This window comes from Acomys russatus, chromosome 17 (genome assembly GCF_903995435.1).
Source record: "Acomys russatus chromosome 17, mAcoRus1.1, whole genome shotgun sequence".
Lineage (NCBI taxonomy): Eukaryota > Metazoa > Chordata > Mammalia > Rodentia > Muridae > Acomys > Acomys russatus.
The window spans coordinates 36974621-36993560 of record NC_067153.1 but is presented as its reverse complement, the minus strand read 5'-3'; the positions used below and the strand labels follow the sequence as shown (position 1 = coordinate 36993560).

General features: G+C 39.2%; 1 protein-coding gene across 2 annotated transcripts; it reads left to right on the top strand.

Moving 5' to 3' along the window:
* The first annotated feature begins 2347 nt into the window (after positions 1-2347).
* Positions 2348-18648, top strand: Ebag9 (estrogen receptor binding site associated antigen 9). 2 transcript variants are annotated; one of them, XM_051159714.1, is made up of 7 exons: positions 2348-2838; positions 6920-7017; positions 10008-10086; positions 10733-10891; positions 12872-12979; positions 15670-15761; positions 18437-18648. In XM_051159714.1, the coding sequence occupies exons 2-7, from the start codon at positions 6935-6937 to the stop codon at positions 18555-18557; spliced, it is 642 nt and encodes a 213-aa protein (XP_051015671.1). In that variant the 5' UTR covers positions 2348-2838; positions 6920-6934; the 3' UTR covers positions 18558-18648. The 2 variants fall into 2 exon arrangements, with proteins under 2 accessions (XP_051015671.1, XP_051015670.1); XM_051159713.1 differs by having other exon boundaries at positions 2348-2869.
* Positions 18649-18940: the final 292 nt, after the last annotated feature.

The following is an 18940-nucleotide window of genomic DNA, read 5'->3' as shown; positions in this document are numbered from 1 at the left end:
AAATTCAAGCGACACCACATGCTGGCGAGGATGTGGGGAGAGAGGAACACTCCTTCATTGCTGGTGGGAATGCAAACTAGTACAGCCACTTTGGAAATCTATCTGGTGCTATCTCAGAAAAATGGGAATAGGGCTTCCTCAAGACCCAGCTATTCCACTCCTTGGAATATACCCAGAAGATGCTCCAGCACACAACAAGAAAATTTGCTCAACCATGTTCATAGCAGCCTTATTCATAATAGCCAGAACATGGAAACAGCCTAAGTGTCCATCAGTAGAAGAATGGATAAAGAAACTGTGGTACATATACACTATGGAATACTACTCAGCTATTAAAAACAAGGAATTCCTGAAATTTGTGGACAAATGGATTGAACTAGAAATGATCATCCTGAATGAGTTCACCCAGAAGCAGAAAGACTCAAATGGTATATACTCACTTATATCTGCACACTAGCCCAAGGGGCATGTCCCACGAAAGCCTTCACTTACCAGGAAACTGGGACAGAGGGGAGGGCATCCTATTGGGACTCTAGATGAGAGAAGGATGGGAGAATAGCAAAGTAGAAGGATCCAGAGGGTCCTAGAAACCTACAAGTAGAACATTATTATAGGCAGATTTGGGCCCAGGGGTCCTGCTCAAACTAAGGCACCAGCCAAGGACAATATATCCAGTAAACTTTAAACCCCTACCCAGATCTAGCCAATGGTCAGAACATTCTCCACAGTTGAGTGGAGAGTGGGATATGACTTTCTCACGTACTCTGGTGCCTCACATTTGACCATGTCCCCTGGAGGGGGAGACCTGGTGGCATTCAGAGGAAGGACAGCAGGTTACCAAGAAGAGACTTGATACCCTATGAGCATATACAGGGGGAGGTAATCCCCCTCAGGAACAGTCATAGGGGAGGGGAATAATGGGAAAATGGAAGGGAGGGAAGAATGGGAGGATACAAGGGATGGGATAAACATTGAGATGTAACAAGAATAAATTAATAAAAAATTTTTTTAAAAAAATGGGCAAATGTTTTAAGCACAGAGCTAGTATACAAGATGGAAGCATAAAAAGAATGTTTCTATGTGTATATGTATATACATATGTATATATATACACATATATGTCTATAAATAGAGGAGAAACTGTTTAGGAGAACAAGGGACTATGAGAGGTGGGAGGAAGGAAAAAAAGGAGGTTAGTGGAGGGTCACGTGTTCAAGGTCTCCTTAAGTGAAAGCATTTTAACGGAACATAGTTAACATGTACAATGAATATGTACAATAAAAAGTAAAAAAAAAAAAAAAAAAAAAACAAAAAACAAACAACAACAACAACAACAAAAAACCCCAACAACAAAAACCTAACCAAGCAACAGCAAAATACCCGATTCCAAGACAGCACCACAAAAAAGACAAGAGCTTGGTAAAATGGTTAGCCCCGGATGCAGGGATGCAGGCCAGGATATAATGAAGGACTTAGAGGAAATGCCTCCTCCCCTTATTTCCACCGTTAAAAATTGAACTAAGATTTAAGCAGAGCAGGCTAAAATTTGGAACAGAGTTGTAAATGTCTCAGGTGCTGCAGTAACTGGGGTCTGTCCTAGCCTCATCCAAATCACTCTGAGACAGAGTGGCTCCTCCAGTGTTTCGCAATCCAGATGCAGCGTCCCCTTGGTCCCATCTGGCAGACAAGTTTAAGGATGGAACAGAAACAGGAGTGGCCATAGGCGAGACACTCGTCTACACAACGTGACACAAGCCCAATCACTCCAGGAAAAAAATTTAGCGCTACCAACTAGCACCGCTATCAACAATAATAGGCCAAGGGTGCAAGCTTTCTCTGCACCGCCGCGACTAGCCACGCCCCTCTGCGCTCATTGGCTTGCGGGTTGCACGTCAAAGAAGTAGCCTATCCTCTATTGGGCCAGAAGTATCTGAGGCGGGGTGAGGCAGCGAGGGCCCGGAGACAGACGCTAGCCGGGCCTTAGAGGTGGGGGTGTGGGCGGGGTTAGGGGCGGGACCGGGGCGGGCTTCTGGAGAAGGACCGGCCATGGCGGCTGCGCGGCGGCAACGGCGGCTGCGACGGAGCGCGCGCCCGGCTTTGAATGAGCGGAGCTGGGACTGAGCTGGCCGAGCTCGAGCTCGAGGCAGACGACGGCGGCGGCGGCGGCGTGCGCGCGCGCCCCGTGTGCGCGCGTGGCCCGCGGCAGCTCGGAGCCTCCGCCGGGAGGGCGGGGAGGGGGAGGGGCAGGTGAGTGTGTGTGTGTGTGTGTGTGTGTGTGTGTGTGTGTGTGTGCGCGCGCGCGCGTGTGTGTGGCCTGCGCGCGCCCGCGAGGGGCTTTTCTCTACCCACCCCGCCTCCTGACCCCGGTTCGGCCCGCGGCTCTCTCCCGGTCACTCTCTGGGTCGTCCCGTACTTCCTGCCCTCCCGCCTTCCTTCCTCTTCGGCCCTCTACCTCGACCTCTCGCACGCCGGGCCAGCACTCAGGGGGTACTGTTTCCGGGTCAGGGTGACCTGCGGGGAGAGCCCAGCGTGGCTGGGAACCGGCTTGGCCGTGCACCCCTCGCCGTGCCAGCGCTCACGCGTGGGAGACCGGCCTGTGAGCCGCCGACCCGGAAAAGCCCCCGTGTTCAGTCTTCCCCAAGGGCAATGTGCCGGCTTCCTGCCTTCCCTCCACGGGCCTCGCACCTCTCGGGCCCTGTTTGCCCAACATCCAAATCCCTGCCCACCCAGCTCCCACCTGCAGCAGTTTAGAGCGCCGCACAGGACGCCCGCCACCGGGCGTGGGATTGCGTAACCTGAAAGCTCGCGCGCGTGCTGTTTTGCTCATCTGTGCAGTGGGTATGATTTTTTATCCGTCAGCACATTCTAGGTGGGTAATGTGAAAGTGAAAATTAACTGTAGTTGTGAAACTCTTCGGTCGCATCATTCGGGAGACCTAAACCCGCCTAGGTAACAGTTCTAGAGTTGTCAAATTTGAAGGCCCGGTTGTACAGCTTGTTCGGTTTTTTTTTTTTTTTGTTTTCCTTTTCCTGCCACCAGCTTTTCAAAAACGGCACTTCTGTTTCTGCTTACTTGTCTCTTCTGTTGACCCCTTGTTTTTCGTATTTGCGTTCAGATAGATTTTTATTTGGGAGCGTTGTGATTTTTAACTTCAGCGAGTTATAGACCTAATTTGAGTCTATTCTGTGCTGCTGTAGGTCATAGGACTTGCAAGTGTTTGTATGGGAAGACTTAGGGAAAAAAAAATACAGGTTTAGAAGTACAGTACTGGATCTCTCGTTTAGTGGGTATCAGCTGGCTCGGGTAATGTATTATAATGGATCACTACTCCAGAGTGTGAAAAAAAGCACTGAGCAAAGGAAAGATTGACTTGATCATGCAGGATTTTTTTTTTTTTTAATGCCTTTTGCTCCAGTTATAGTAACCTCTAAGTTGATACAACGGAGCTCTTATTGCTTAATGGAGATGCCATTTCTTCAAAATTCTTCCTCTGGCATATATAAAGTTTCTGCATTTTGTTAGTCGTTTTAAGGCACTTAAGAAAAAGAAATTCGAGTATTTTGATAGTAGGTTATTTCAATATCGCCCAGTTCTAGAAAGCATTTTTAAGGCACCTAAATTGCAAAGTAGCCCATTTAAGTATTTTCCTAATTGGTGATCTATAGGGTATTTTAGAAGCCAGACTGAAGTGGCATGTATAGAGTTAGGATCGTTTTAAAAGAAATATGTGGAGACCCTGGCCTTGGGGTCTTCTCTTCCAATCGATCTTGACTTAACCTGCTTAAGTTATTCAGGCCAATTATGGACCTCGTCTGTTAAATAGGAGTGAGTGGTACTACTGAACTAAATCCTTAACAAGTTAAAGGCCCAAGAAATGTTCATTTCTTTTCATTCAAGAAATATTTGACATTGAGATGTAACAAGAATAAATTAATAAAAAAAAAAAGAAAAAAAATATTTGAGCACCTAATGCTGTCAATGGGGCGAAGATTTAGAGATAGCAAACTGAGTCACACTGCTGGGGTCCTTTCTCTCTGGGTTCTTTTTCCTTTGAATAAAAGTAAACGGAGAAAGAAACTCCAGACAGTTGAGTAGCAGAGCATTTCTCTGTGAAGGGAAGTGTTTTCCCAATATCAGTGTAGCATATGTTACATAGTGGGTGCTAATATATATTCATTCCACTGAATTACAGTATTATGTCCTGAATAAAATTTGTCTACAAATCAGTGTAATTGACAGTGTTACTTTAAGTTCGGTTACATTTCCCCCATTTTAGTGCAACTAGTCGCACATTTTATCCTGGAACTTAAGATACCTTCTTTGATTACTAAGAATGTTCCTGAGTAGGTTTTCTTGGCTTTCAGATTAAATTGTTGTAGGTTAGAATGGAAACGGTTGTAGGAACTTGGTTAACATGCACTTACTCTGCTTCTGTTCTGTGAAACTAAGATGATAATATCTACTTTCATCAGAAATTAGTCCCGTGGGTTCAATTAGCTAATGTTCAGCTAGTGCTTGGTTCATACTAGATGCCCAGTGAATTTTAGGTCTCAAAGAAGCAGATTTATCACAGAATTAGGTTCTGGCTAATTGCTGTGGCAGAATTCTATTCTGTAATCAGTAATAATCTGGCTCTCTAGTTTTCCACTTAACACTTGAAATTTTATTTCTACTTTTTGCTGGAGTCATTCAAGGTGAGAGTACTTATTGAGTAGTGGCACTTAAGGATATTTGAGGAGGTAATGGCTGTAGCTACCAAATTTCTGAATGAAATTTAGTTCTCAGCCTAACCCTAACCCTGTGCACATGCCCAAAATATGAAGTGTTTTCCCCGCCCCAAGAAATCTCTTTGGCTGTATTTCCTCTCCCAGTGCTCTGTGCTGTGAGTCTAATAGCTACCTTTTAAATAATTTTTCTGAAAATGTATTATAGTCTTTAACTCTGAATTTTTATTAATATTTTAGTGTATAGTGTACAAAATCTTGCGTTTCATTATATTTCATTCCTCTACATAATGTAATTTGCTCCCCCCTCCCATTACTATTTCTTGTTCTTCTTCTGGTCTCCCCCCTTTTTGTTGGTCAAACAGCACCCCATCTATTTTCATGTCTTCTAATCTAGGAAATGTAACTTGTACAAACAGGAGGGAAATGCTGTCTGTGTTTCTGACTATCTTATTTTGCCCAACATGATGGTCTCTCTCCGGTTCCAGTCATTTTCCTGTGGAGGGCGTGAATGCTGTACTCAACCTCTCTTTGGGACGTTTGCTTTTCCTTTTCTTGACAGTTATTTTGAGTCAGCTTTAAATGAAACCTTAATTCACTGTTTCATTTGTTCAGGGTATTATAGTGAGGAATCAAACATTTCTTTCAAGTTTTACTTTGCAAATGGTAACTGAACATACCAGGTTAAAAAAGAATTCCTCTAGAGAAGTATTGTGGAGGGCAGGTACAGTATATAGATATTATCGTAGTATAAAAGAGAAAATGTTAACTGTCGCAGTGAAAAAATACACTGGAATTAAGAAGACTTTATTCCACCAAGAAGTAATAAAACTTATTCCTAGCCAACTCTATTGCAAGTAGGAAACAATATGGGCAACTTTGGGGAATTAAATAAGGCTTAGGAGCCATCTGGTATCTCTAAGATACTTTGAGAGTCAACTTAGTTTCATTTTTGAAACCAAGTAAATCACTTTTGGGATATATTTGTCAGAAATACATACATTATTTAAAGAAGGAAATTGCTCATGTGTTCTTGTTTTCCTTTTCTTCTAGAATCATTGTTTTTGCGCCCTCTCAGCCGTGAGCCACCTTCAGCCTTAGACATTGAGTAAATCATTTAGTTAAGATAGACAGTCTTCTGTGCACAAAAAATCCATGAGCATTGCTAAGTGAACCTTGTGGAACTTGCCATTGTACCTTTAGTAGTCTGCACTCCACTCTTAATCCTAGAAACAGAAAGCACCAGCTGCATTTTTCTTCAGAAGAAACTGCCAAGTTAGTGACTACAGAGCAATCAAGGTCAGGGCCCATGACAGTTGGTGTGTTTTCCTTGCTTTCTTGTTTTTTTCTTTACTGTTTGGTTGTGTGTTGAACTTTTATGTTGAGGCATAATATGTAAATAATATATCCAACAAAGCAAATAGTATTGCTACCACTCTGGGTAAGATACAGATCTCAGTACCCAGTGTGTTTATATCCGCCTCCTGTCATTACAGGGGAAGACTACTTTGTACTCTTTAAGTTTTAACCTGCTCGGGGTAATACTTCATTTGGTTGAGGAAACTGCATTATGAACTGTTTTTAAAAACTGGGAATTTTGTTTGGCTGTGATTTGTTTTTATTCCTCAGAGACTATGGGTTAGTAGACTTACTAAATGTAGGCCTAAGCGCCAGTCTGTCTTCAGACACGTGGCTAGATTTGCAAACCTCGAGACTAGACGGGTTCATTGAACTTACTAGCTAAGCCTTGATCATGTTTCTTAGTTCAGTTTCTCCATCTGTGAAATACGCATAATGAAAATACATAAAGGCTAAAATGTTGAAAATATTTTTGTGCTACGTTGAAGTGAATCAAATTGTAAAAGGTATAGAAAGGATTAATGCATACTATTTTATGCTTTTTGAGTTTTTTAATTGTAAGTAAATTTGTACTAATTTAGACAAATCATTTTTCAGAGACTTGGAATGGAGAGAGTTATTCCTCACAACCATTAAAAACTCTGAAAACTTGTTTTCTTAAATAGTTTATATGACTTACAGTGTCTTAGAATTTACTGATATAGTTGTAGTTTTAGAGAATGGTAAAAATGTCAGGTTTCTCTCAGTGCATAGGACCTTTCAATTTGAATTAAAAGGAACATGTTTCCAAAATGTGTCTAATACCTCGTTTTTGTGTGCATGTGCCTTTCCCACAGGGTTTGGTTTTCACCATGGCCATCACTCAGTTTCGGTTATTTAAAGTTTGTACCTGCCTAGCAACAGTGTTCTCATTTCTAAAGAGATTAATATGCAGGTAAGTGATTTCTGTGTTCAAACTGACCTATTTGTCTCCTCACTGGTTTAGATTAGCTCCTAACTTGACAAGACATGAAATATTTTATTTAAACTGGCTATCATGTTTTTTTTTTTTAATTCATTAATTTCTTTTTAAAAAACATTTTTACAGATATAGAAAGGAATTTGGTGGTTTTGTTACTTTAGATTTTTACATCTTCCATTGAAATATATTAAATGATTAGCCTTATAAAATTTCAGAAAGAAGCAGACCAACATTGAATATTATCATCACCATAGATGTTATGTATTCTTTTTCTGTTAGATTGTTGAAAAGTGGTTAGGCAAAGCATATGTGTTTCTGTGTATATTTCATATAAATGTAGTTTTTAATATTTATTTTTAAAACTTTCAACAGAGAGGGGCTGGAGTGATGGCCATGTTTAAAAGCAGTTGCTGCTGTGGTAGAGAAGCCGGGTTCATTTCCCAGCATCCACATGGTGGCTCACAGCACTCTGAACTCCAGTTCCAGGAGATCCAGTCCCCTCTTCTGCCCTCTACAGATACCAGCTGTGCACACAGTGCATGGCATACATAGGAAATACAGAGACACATAAAATAAAAATATATTTTAAAAAACTTTCAACAGAGAAACTATAAATACAGTTGACTTTTGTGTATGTGTGTGCAGATTGGCCAGAAGAAACTACTTGGCTTCATTTGCTTATCCTTAGATTGCAAATCCTTCTGTTTTACCACATGGCCACACCCTAGCTTTGGCTTCTCAAGTGCTGAGGTGCCTCAGGACTCATCCCAAACTTCAGAAGTGTGTTCTAGGTTAAACACTTTGCAGTAGAGCTGCAGTGGTCAGGAGCTGTTGAACACTGCTGAAATCCGACCTAGTTCAGGGAGCTCATATGGGCAGCACTAGGGTAACACGTATTTGCAAAGCTAGGTTCTTGGGTTGTAATTAAAAGTAATTATACCACCAAAATTAATGTAGAACAGAAAATGAGGGTGGCAGTATTCAATCAGATTTCAAGGCTGAGAATCTATGCACTGTCCAAAAGGCACACATATTTCAGTAGTAAAATTTTGTATTTTATTCCAAATAAAAATAATGATTTTTATTTTTTGCCGTCTTTGTTGTTGTTTGTTTGTTTTCTTTTTTTGAAACAGGATATTGCTGTTTTCCAGGCTGGCCTCTGTGTTCCTATGTAGCTTGGCTGCCCTCAAAATTGCATTCCTTCTTTCTCAGCTTTCTGAATGAAATTAGAAGGGGAAAGAAAAGATATGTGTGTACTCAGCTTTTCAATTGGCTACAAAGAACTCAGGACATGTATCAGTACTACCCGCTTAATCCCTGGAACTGAAGCCAGGTGCAATGGCGCATGCCCTTAATGTGAGCATTTGGAAGGCAGAGGCAGGTGAATTTCTGGGAGACAGCCAGAGCAACATAGAGACTGTCTGAACAAAAGGGAAGAAGCTTCTGCCAGTCAGTAGAACTGTTAGACTGTTAGGTATTTCTTTTGGCCTAAATAGTCCCAGAAAAACTTAGTGATACATTTAAGATTAGGTAGACTAAAAGAGGATGTAAATGGTAGTCAGCTATCTTTCCAGTGGTAGGTTTAGATGTTACACATAATGCTAGGCTGACCTCTTCAGAGCTTACTATGTTGATGAAATTATGTGGAGTAGAAATGGTCACTGGTAGGTGAGAACTCAGGAAACATGGAAAAGGTGGGGTGGTTGACTGCTGAAATTGCTCCTGGTAATGATAGGATCTGTGAAATACCAAAAGACTGATGAAAAAATGTTCAGTCAGAGAATGAAGAAGAGTGATCAGACATTTTCGAGGGAAAGCAGGATGGGAGTGAGTATTGACTCCAGAAAGCAGGAAAGGAGGCATTGTTAACAACAGTCATGAAGCATACATGGTGTCTTTACTGTAGTTTCTAAAATTCTGGTCAGTGTAGATTAGTTTTAGAATAAGAAATTGTATTTGATTTCATATTGAGGACTTTGTTGTTACTATTTCTGTTGACAGCGTCAATATGCTTAGAATTGACTGTTCATTCGGTTGTAAAGAAAATCAGCCCTTCAGTAGGATATAGGATAAACTTGTCTTAGGTGTCAAAGTGAATCTAGATTACGTGTTGTAAAGTCTGTACCTGTGGCATTGTAATAGGTTGTAATGCTTCTCTCTTCATCCTTTAAGTGAATAGCATACAACCTCTGAATTTGTTATAAAACAGCCCCTTTAGCAAATAGATCTAAGGGGACAAGTTTCAGATTATGGGTTTGTAATAGCTACCCTGTTTTAATGTCTTGCTGTGTAGACAATGCTGTTCCAGTTGCTTTAACTATGTCTCTTAGTTAAATCCTTAACCTTAGAAATGTAGGTGTGGATATCCAGTCTACAGATGAGGATATGGTAGCTGAAGAGTTGAGTAATTCTAACCAGACTCAGAAAAGTAACTTTGAAAACCATGGTCAGCATAGATTGCATAGCCCTCATTAACAACTGAATTATAGTATAACCTGATTAGTGTGGTATTTTCCTATGAATCCTTAGAAATCAGTTGATTTAGTTTGATTTTCAAACTTTTAAGTAGTCGAATAGTTAATCTTACCAATAAATCTATAAAACATAAACCAACCCTCCCTGGTTAAAGTAGGGTCCAGCTTTCCCTACAGAACCGGAAGCACTGGAGGCGCACAGGGCTTCAGACTGCCTTGCCTTTGTGTTTGGTTTTCAGTTCATCCCAAGTCCTGTAGTTGTGTGTTTAATTCTGAATCCTAACTCAAAAGCTACATTACCTAAGATTTTGAAAACCTTGACAAGATTGCTGGCTCATGCTTTTTCATCATTGCTTTCTTTTTGGGCAGTTATTACTTAAGACATAATTACAAAATTGAAAAGTCCCATTTTCTGAGTTAATTACTATCTGAAATGCTGCTTACTCTTGCTTATTTTGGTGGTTCTTAAATATATCCTGTTTCTTTCAGATCTGGCAGAGGAAGGAAATTAAGTGGAGACCAAATAACTTTGCCCACCACAGTTGACTATTCGTCTGTCCCGAAGCAGGTAGTTTGTAATGGAGCATATGCTCCAGAACACGGCTTTTCAAACTGCATCAAAGTAATTTGGTGGTCAGGATTCCTGTTGATTTTCTTATTTGTTAGTTCTATACCTTTTACTCAGTCCTTCATATTGTATCTATTTCTTTGTATCTATTTCCCCACTGGTTCCAAGTGTATGGTATTACTTTTATGGAACATTTAATATTATAGATATGCCCTATGTTTCTATCATCTTGGGGATAGCATTTTGCATTTAGCTTTCCTTGTGACTTGATATTCATGGATTCCTTATATTGAAATTTCTGGCTTGTTTCTTGGGCATTTGGATATTATGTTTTGAGACTTTTACTTTAGTCTTGTGGAGAATGTGGATTTTTTTTTTTTTTTTAAAATCAGGTAATCAGTTTGGTTAGGCTTGAGTGGAAAGTTCCAGTCTACCCTCTCTGGGCTGTACCTGCAGTGTTAGTTCAGTTTTCAGAAGCCTTTGCTAGACAAAGTTTTGATACATGGTTTGAATTGCATATATGTGTATAGCTGGAATGTTTGGAAGCAAGTGCATTAGGAAGCCCACTTCTGTAATTAAGACTGAGATAGATACACAGTATGCTGTCCCCTCCTTTGTGGCTGACAATCCAATAAATTAAATTTAGACGGATGTGGAGGAGTGGACTTCCTGGGATGAAGATGCACCCACAAGTGTAAAGATTGAAGGAGGGAATGGCAATGTGGCAACGCAGCAGAACTCTCTGGAACAGCTGGAACCTGACTATTTCAAGGACATGACACCAACTATACGGAAGACTCAGAAAGTATGTTGAAGATTTGTGCTTTTGGAGATTAAAATACTTTTTAGATTCTAGAAGTTAAAACTATGTATATAGTTTATATTTGTTAGAAAGCCTGTATATAATTAACATTTTTGCTTTCTGTCATATTAAACAAGAATTTTATGTGCTCACATGACCCAAAATTCTTTGTAGGTGTTAGTCTCTGCTATGGGAAACTTAAGCCATTAAAGTAACAGTTTTAAGTCAAGTTTGATGGTATCTATAAATGGGTAATTTCCCATTATATTACCATGTACAGCTTGTGTAACCAGTGCATGGTAAAATACTCTTAAAGTTGTTCCGAGTTTTAGTATTGTTGTGAGTTTGTTAGCCATTTATACTTCACTCCCTTTTGGATTGACAGCGAGATTAGTTAGAGATGCAGAGATACCATAAGAACACAATGGCTGCTTTCCTGTCTTTTTATCAAGATGCTAGTAGGTGCTTATTTAAGATAGAAGAATATTAGCGGCTTATAAGGAAACGTGACTTTGTCTCCTCAGCTGTGCAGTAGCTTTTTCTGCTTGTTTGTATATCACATACTGCTGTTCCTTGATGGCGCTCACACATCCTGTTCATTCACACTACACTAGGGTACATGACATTCGTTCTGCATCCTCTCCTTCTAATACTGTAATGTTAGTCCATTCTGCCCATTCTACTCTCCTATTTCAGGAAATTACTCTGAACATTCCATTAGTTATTCAAACACAGCAAACATTCTATGCATCTTTGTGTGTGTGTGTGTATAAACATATATTTTATATAACATAAAGGTATTATTTATTCCACAATCCTAATGTATTTCTTTGCCACCTTTTTCTTAGTTTCAGCTACATATATATATATATATATTTTTTTTTTTTTTTCTTTTTAAGATTTATTATTATGTATATAGTGCTCTGCCCGCGTGTACTCTGCAGGCCAGCAGAGAGCATCAGATCACATTATAGATGGTTATGAGCCACCATGTGGTTGCTGGGAATTGAACTCAGGATGTTTGGAGGAGCAGTCAGTGCCCATAACCTCTGAGCCATCTCTCCAGCCCTTGTTTTGTTTTTTGAGACAGGACTTTTCTCTGTAATATCTGTGGGTGTCCTGGACTCACTTTGTAGACCAGGCTGACCTAGAACTCAAGAGAGATCTGCTTGCCTCTGCCTCCTGGGTGCTAGGATTACAGGTGTGTGCCAACACATCCAGCTGCTTTCTTTTTTAAACTGTGTTGTTCAAATACTTAGTATTGAAAAGGAAGAGAACTCACAGTTTCTCAGTTGATGTATGTCTTGTATTACAGAAATATATTGCTGGGCTTTACTACATTAATTTAGATGGATGGTACTTTTTGTGAAATTTATGTTATATGAAGTAAATATATTCTGATGCTGTTAGCCAGAAAGAGTTAATGCATGTCGAGCTGTCCTATCATGTGGGTGGTATACTCTGGTAGGATATATTAGATATGCTATTAGTTAATTTAGTACCTAAAAGTACCTAGGGGTATTTTAGGGACCCTTGAGAAATAGGGAGAAGACAAAGATAAAACTTTTTAAAAATGATTTATTTTGATTTTATTATTATTTTTTACTTTGTTCACTTTACATCCTGATTGTAGCCCAGTTCACTTTACATCCTGATTGTCACCTCTCGCTCCTATACGCCTTTCCTCACCTCTTTCCCCCCTCCTGTAGTCCTCAGAGATGCGGAGCCCTCCTCCCTATCATCTGACCTCAGTCTATCAAGTCTCATCTGGATAAGAATTTTTTAAAGTGAGATAAAATTTTTCTTAGTATGAAACTAATTTATATTACAATTGCATGGGAATTTTGGTTCTAATTTTTACTGCATTATACATTTTAAAGAAGAAAGAGCACAATTTAAGCTGTTACCAAATACATCTATCAGTTATTCTCCTATGGTTTATCTGAAATATCCTTGTAATCATGTTGTACTTTTATCTTTCAGATTGTCATTAAGAAGAGAGAACCATTGAACTTTGGTATCCCAGATGGGAGTACAGGTTTTTCCAGTAGATTGGCAGCTACACAAGATATGCCTTTTATTCATCAATCTGTAAGTATGTTCATAAGATCTAGGGTTAGATTTAATTTTTTTCTTTTTTCGTTTTTTGTTTTAAGAAGAGAAAAATACTCTGAAGGAATCGAACAGGTTTAGAAGTTCATGAGAAGCTGATCTTTAGCTTTACCAACTTAACATCTTAAAAGATTACAAGTTATATTGAACACTTAAGGCCAGGGCACCATTATACACAGACAAGCTAGAGGCAAAAATTGTCATGATATTTAGAAGTTAGAATTTGCAGCAAATACCCCAAAAATGATTAAAGTAAGTTTTGACTTATGAACTTTTTCATCATGGAATAAGTTTACATTTGAAGTGTGATGTAATTAAGATGAATTTAACTTAAGTTTAACTTTATAAAAGAAAAAGTGGTGAACTAAGTAGAAAGCATTGTGGGAGTATATCAGAATGATCTGGGAATTTAAAACAAAAATGAAAACAGAATCCCACAAATATCGAGATGCCTCGACAGGTCTAAGCATGCTTTGAGTAATTGATTACACCAGCTAACAGCTGTAAACCCTAATACAATGACTTGATATAGTAATGATCATTCATTATCTCACAGTGTTTCTGTAGTTAAGAATTCAGCGGTGGGTAAGCTGGGCCATTCTATCTCAGGGCTCCTAGTGAGGCTATAAGTAGTCACTGCTTTGAGTCTGTAGTCAGCTACAGACTTGACTGGGTTTGGTAGGATGAGTGTGCTCACCTTCAAAGGCTTGCTTGAAATCTTTCTCTTTTTTTTTTTGATTTATTTATTTATCATGTATACAGTGTGCTGCCTGTATGTATGCCTGCAGGCCAGAAGAAGGCATCCGATTTCAGTATAGATGGTTGTGAACCACCATGTGGTTGCTGAGAATTGAACTCTGGAAGAGCAGACAATGCTCTGAACTGCTGAGCCGTCCCTCCAGCCCGCAGTCCTTTTTTTTAACCATGCACTCCATTTGGATCTCCTTGTAGCATGAGCACTAGTTATCCCGGGTATGGGAAGAGAAGGGACTGATTATAGTGCAGAGGCAGGGTTAAGTGACTATACGCACAATCACAGACATTAGAAGCACATACCGTGTTCTGCCTGCACATGCACCGGCAGGCCAGAAGAGGGCATGAGATCACATTCTAGACGGCTGTGATCCACCATGTGGTTTCTGGGAGTTGAACTCAGGACCTCTGGAAGAGCAGTCAGCGTCCTTACCCTCTGAGCCATTTCTTCAGTCCCTTTCATGTCTTGTTTTTAAAAGGACACAGTGAGGTGTATTAGGGTTGCTTATGAAGAGCTTAGCTGAGGGATTATTTATAGTGGCAATTTCTAGGAGCATGAACACCTTACCAGTGGCTACACCACTGAAGAAAATGTCTCTCATCTAGTAACCGTTAACTACTACTTACAGGTTTTCAATGTAGAGTATTTTTCAAATAGAATATTCTATTTTTATCCTCAAGTTCATGATTTGTATTGTGGAAACTCTATACTAAGGATATCAACATTTTTTTCATCAGTTTTTACTTTTTTGCTGGCTTGGTTTAGATGTTTTTGATGTAGTTAGTGTGTGTGTGTGTCTGTGTGTGTTGTGTGTTTATACAGATATGCAAGCATGGAGAGGTGAAATCAATGCTGTGTATCTTCTCTGTGACTTTCCACCGTATTTTTTTACTGAGACAAGGTCTATCATTGAACCTAGAACTCACCAGTTGGTTAGACTGGTTGGGCAGAGGACCTCTGAGATGTTCCTATCTCACTTGTTAGCCGCTGGGATTACAGGCTCACACTGCCATGCCCAGGTTTTTACCTGGATGTTGAGGGTCCAAACTCAAGTATGAGCTCATGCTTGCACAGCAAGCAGTTTACCTTGTGAGATGCCTCTCCAGTCACAGATGCAGTTACTTTTTATATATGCTTACCTACCTATCTTGTCTTTAGGCCATTTTTTACTAAAGAATTGTATTAGTAGATATATAAAACTTTGCATATATTTTAATATATTATAAAATTTTATGTATTATAAAAATCTTAATATATAATATTAAATCTCTAAATGTCTTATCTTAATTATTTCAGTGGAGAAATGAGCAAATACTTTAAGTGCAAAGACTACGAACAAGAAACATATGACCCAATAATATCTAGTGGAGTTTTTTTCTTACTATTTTAGAAACTGAGTAAAAAAACTGTGACATTTTCATGGATTTTTGCCTGGTTTATTACATCTCTATAGGATGAAAAAAGAAAGTGCCACTGAATGAAAATATCCTTACTAGTGTCTATGACCTTCACAGTCATAGATGTTTGACCAGGTTTATTATATCAGCTGTGAATTCTCTGTTGTGAAACCAACCAAAAACTCAGTCAGCAGTTGGTTGGCCTTATAAGGCGGCCACTATTGTGCCGGTTGCCCAGAACTGTTTCAGCATTTTGGAAAGCTACCCATCCTAGCATTATTGTGGAAGTCATGGCATTATTGTGAAAGCTTCAGTTCTAGCCATGATGTAGCCGACTGGAAGCTGATGCTCTGTGTAGGGATTGGTGGGGAAGTTAGGGAACCATAAGAAGAGGAACAGGTTTTTCTGAGATAGATTTTTAAAAGCTACTGTTTTTTGGTTGTTTTGGCTTTGAACTGCTATATTAAAAAAAATGATGGCTCTTTACTATCTTAGTTTTTCTTTATTTTTTAATGTAGTCAGAATTAGGTGACTTAGATACCTGGCAAGAAAATTCCAATGCATGGGAAGAGGAGGACGATGCAGCCTGGCAAGCAGAAGAAGTTCTGAGGTATTTGGAGGATGTTTATCTCATACTTTGAGTAGAAAATGTCCGTTTGTTTCGGTATTGAAGGTTAAGAAAGCCTACTCTGCCAGATGTCTGTTTCCATTTTCCACACCGAACCTCATTGAACTTGTTTTTCATTAAACATGCTCTAAAATCTCAGATTTTATATCTTATTCTATGATAACCAGGATTTTAAAATACTGAATGAATTAAAGGATAATAATCTTAATGGCAAAAGTTGTTTGCAGCTAGGCAGTGGAGGTGCCCGCCTTTAATCTCAGCACTCGGGAGGCAGAGGCAGGTGGATCTCTTGAGTTTGAGGTCAGCCTGGTCTACAGAGTGAGTTTCAGGACTCCAGGGCTACAAGAGAAACCCTGCATACGGAATTGCACACACATACTACATGGCAGCCATAATATCTGATGGGTAATGTGAGCCACGGTTACATACTGTTGTAAATTAGAAGTTTTAACTTTATTTTTATTGTTTCGCAGTTTAATATAGTGTCAGAACTTCACATCTGAATGAAAGTAGCTAACAAGCACCCTTAATCTTCACATGTATCTTGATTTTTAGTGTCCATGAAAGTCCCATAAAACAGGTAGATTGTACTAGCAACCCAGTCCTCAGGAAAGTAAATATTATTTGGTAGTTTTAATGGTAATTTTTTTTTTGGATGTTCATTCTATGTTTCTGTGAGTAGTAAACTTAGTTCTTGTTCTTCTATGCTGAGCCAAAAGTAAAGGAACCACAGTGGAAAGCAAACCTATGACTTAGTCTCTGATGCAGACTCTTGTAAATCTGACTTAGCCCCTCTGTACACTTAGCCTCAGATACAAAGGGCTGGAGGACAGTTTCCAGTTGGTATGTGGGTGAGAGCACTTCTCTTGGCAAGACCCAGGCTCTCTTCCCGGCACTCGCCAGCTTCAGGGGGTCCTACATCTCATCTGACCTCAGGGCACTTGTACACACACGGTACACATGTCGACCCCCACAAGCACACAGGAAATAAAATGTGAAATATTACCAAAATACAGGGATGGAATCTTTATTTTAAAATTTTGGTTGTTTTTGCTCTATGGATAGAAAAATGAATTACTTTCTTCTTGGATGTCTTAATTGAACTTTTATTTTTCTTTTCTTGTCTTGCCTTTGATGGTAAATTTTTGTAACCTTGAATACCCAGCAGAGGGTGCAATTAAATAGCTAGAATTTTGGTTTTGTTTTTTTTTTCTCTTAAATCTTGTTTTCAGTATGTCTTTTTTAACCTGGAAGGGGGCTCACGTTTTTAAAATTACATGAGTTTTTTGCATTTAGCTTCCCTTTGGACAGTGTAACTGAGTCTTTAATAAAGGATATTTTAAAAATTATGAACGAAAGTAATAATGTTGTAAGAATCATCAAAAAGACATTTTTATTCTGATTTTAAAAAATAAATAATAGGTACAAAAACAATGCTTTATAAAATTTGGAGGACTCTTTAATTATTAGTTTTATGAAGCACAACAGCAAAGGAAAGAGCTGTTCATTTGAATCTAATAATCTTAAAGACAATATTATGGAATTTTTAGCTGTGAGCAGAGCATCTTAATGTTACTTTAAAACCCTCCTTTTATTAATCCTATCTATTGTTCCCTTAATAAAACAAAAATGAAAACAATAATGTTTTATATTGTAATGACAGTTTAATTGAATGAGATTATTAGTTAATAATAGACAGACAAGCTTCATGCTGAATGCAGCACAAATGTAGGCAATGGGACATGGAGGCTGTGTCATTGCTCCCTCTTGGAAGACACTGAGTATTGTGAAAGTGTATCTGCATTCCAAGTTCTCTAAGCTCAGAAGTTTTTCCATTGCTAACTTAAAATACTCTAGTTCTGCCCAGTGGGATTGTTCTGCTGAGATCTAGATGCTGCCTGTCCGATGTTCTGTGCCAACCTCTGCTTTCCTTCAACCGCACACACTTGTGAAGTTACTTCTTCACACCCTCCCCTCTCTGCTCCGTCATCATTCTGGGGCCAGTCTCCCTTCCTGTGCAAGGCAGCTGGTAAACAGAGAGTGGTTTGTTACTTCTAGTCAGTGGAGTTGTGCTAAGAACCAGACAGGGAGTCGTAGTGTGAAATTGATAAATACCTATTGTATGCCTTAAGGAGCTGCTCAGATGTTAATCTTTACGTTTCTTGGTTCTGAGTAGATGTCTGAAATTTCATTTCCATTTTGCAATGTGTTCTTAACATCCTTTGGCTGATTTTTAAAAGTATATATTACAATAACAAGAGAATTAATTCCAATATTAAACTTTTTCAGATAATTTCCCCATGACATACACAAGAGCTATGGTTAAATAGAAATAGAGAGTTTTTGTGGAAATAATTGAAGAAGGAAAGATGTGGGTTCCTAGCCCTTGTACATAGAAATACTATGGCTGGGCAAATCTCTTAGCCTTGTACCTCACTTTGCCCATTTGTACAGTAAAGCTAACATTTCTGTTTTATAAAGTTATCCTTCAAGGATAAGCAGAAATACTCCTTTTGAAAAAATCTTTATTTTTCAGAGAATTAAGATTAAGACATTAAATATTTATTTCTTGATTGTACAAAGGCACCCTTCCTATAATTTATTTGCTATTTCATCTGTGTAGTATTTTATAAAATAAAGATACTGATTTTTTTTAGGCAGCAGAAAATTGCAGACAGAGAGAAGAGAGCAGCAGAACAGCAAAGGAAGAAAATGGAGAAGGAAGCGCAGCGTCTGATGAAGAAGGAGCAAAACAAAATTGGCGTGAAGCTTTCCTAACACAGGCTGGCCCTCATGCCCCAGTGCCAGTGGGAGGGGTCTGGGCCCGCGCCTGTGCCACAAGCACTTGTGTGGACTGGAGCGAGCTTTCAGAGTACAAGCCCACCGCTTCATCTCAATGTGTTTGTCGAGCCGCCCAGGACACCAGGATTCTCCCACAATACCTTGAACTAGTAGTAATCAAGACTCTAAACACAAAAATAATGAGACAATTATTTTCTTCAACATGTTCCAAATATAAGACAATTGTTTGCTGTAGAGAAGTGATTTCAAGTGGAATATACCAGACCAGTACCTCTCAAGCTAGTGTTTCTAGCTGAATAAATGGGTGTAAATAATTTTATGGTGGAAGAGTACTCTGCTATTATGCTTTTATTCATTGT

Coding starts and splice junctions, on each gene's coding strand:
- Ebag9 (XM_051159714.1), top strand. CDS start 6,935: ATGGCCATCACTCAGTTTCGGTTATTTAAAGTTTGTACCTGCCTAGCA. Junction 7,018..10,007: donor CTAAAGAGATTAATATGCAG/GTAAGTGATTTC, acceptor TGTTTCTTTCAG/ATCTGGCAGAGGAAGGAAAT. Junction 15,762..18,436: donor CAAGCAGAAGAAGTTCTGAG/GTATTTGGAGGA, acceptor GATTTTTTTTAG/GCAGCAGAAAATTGCAGACA.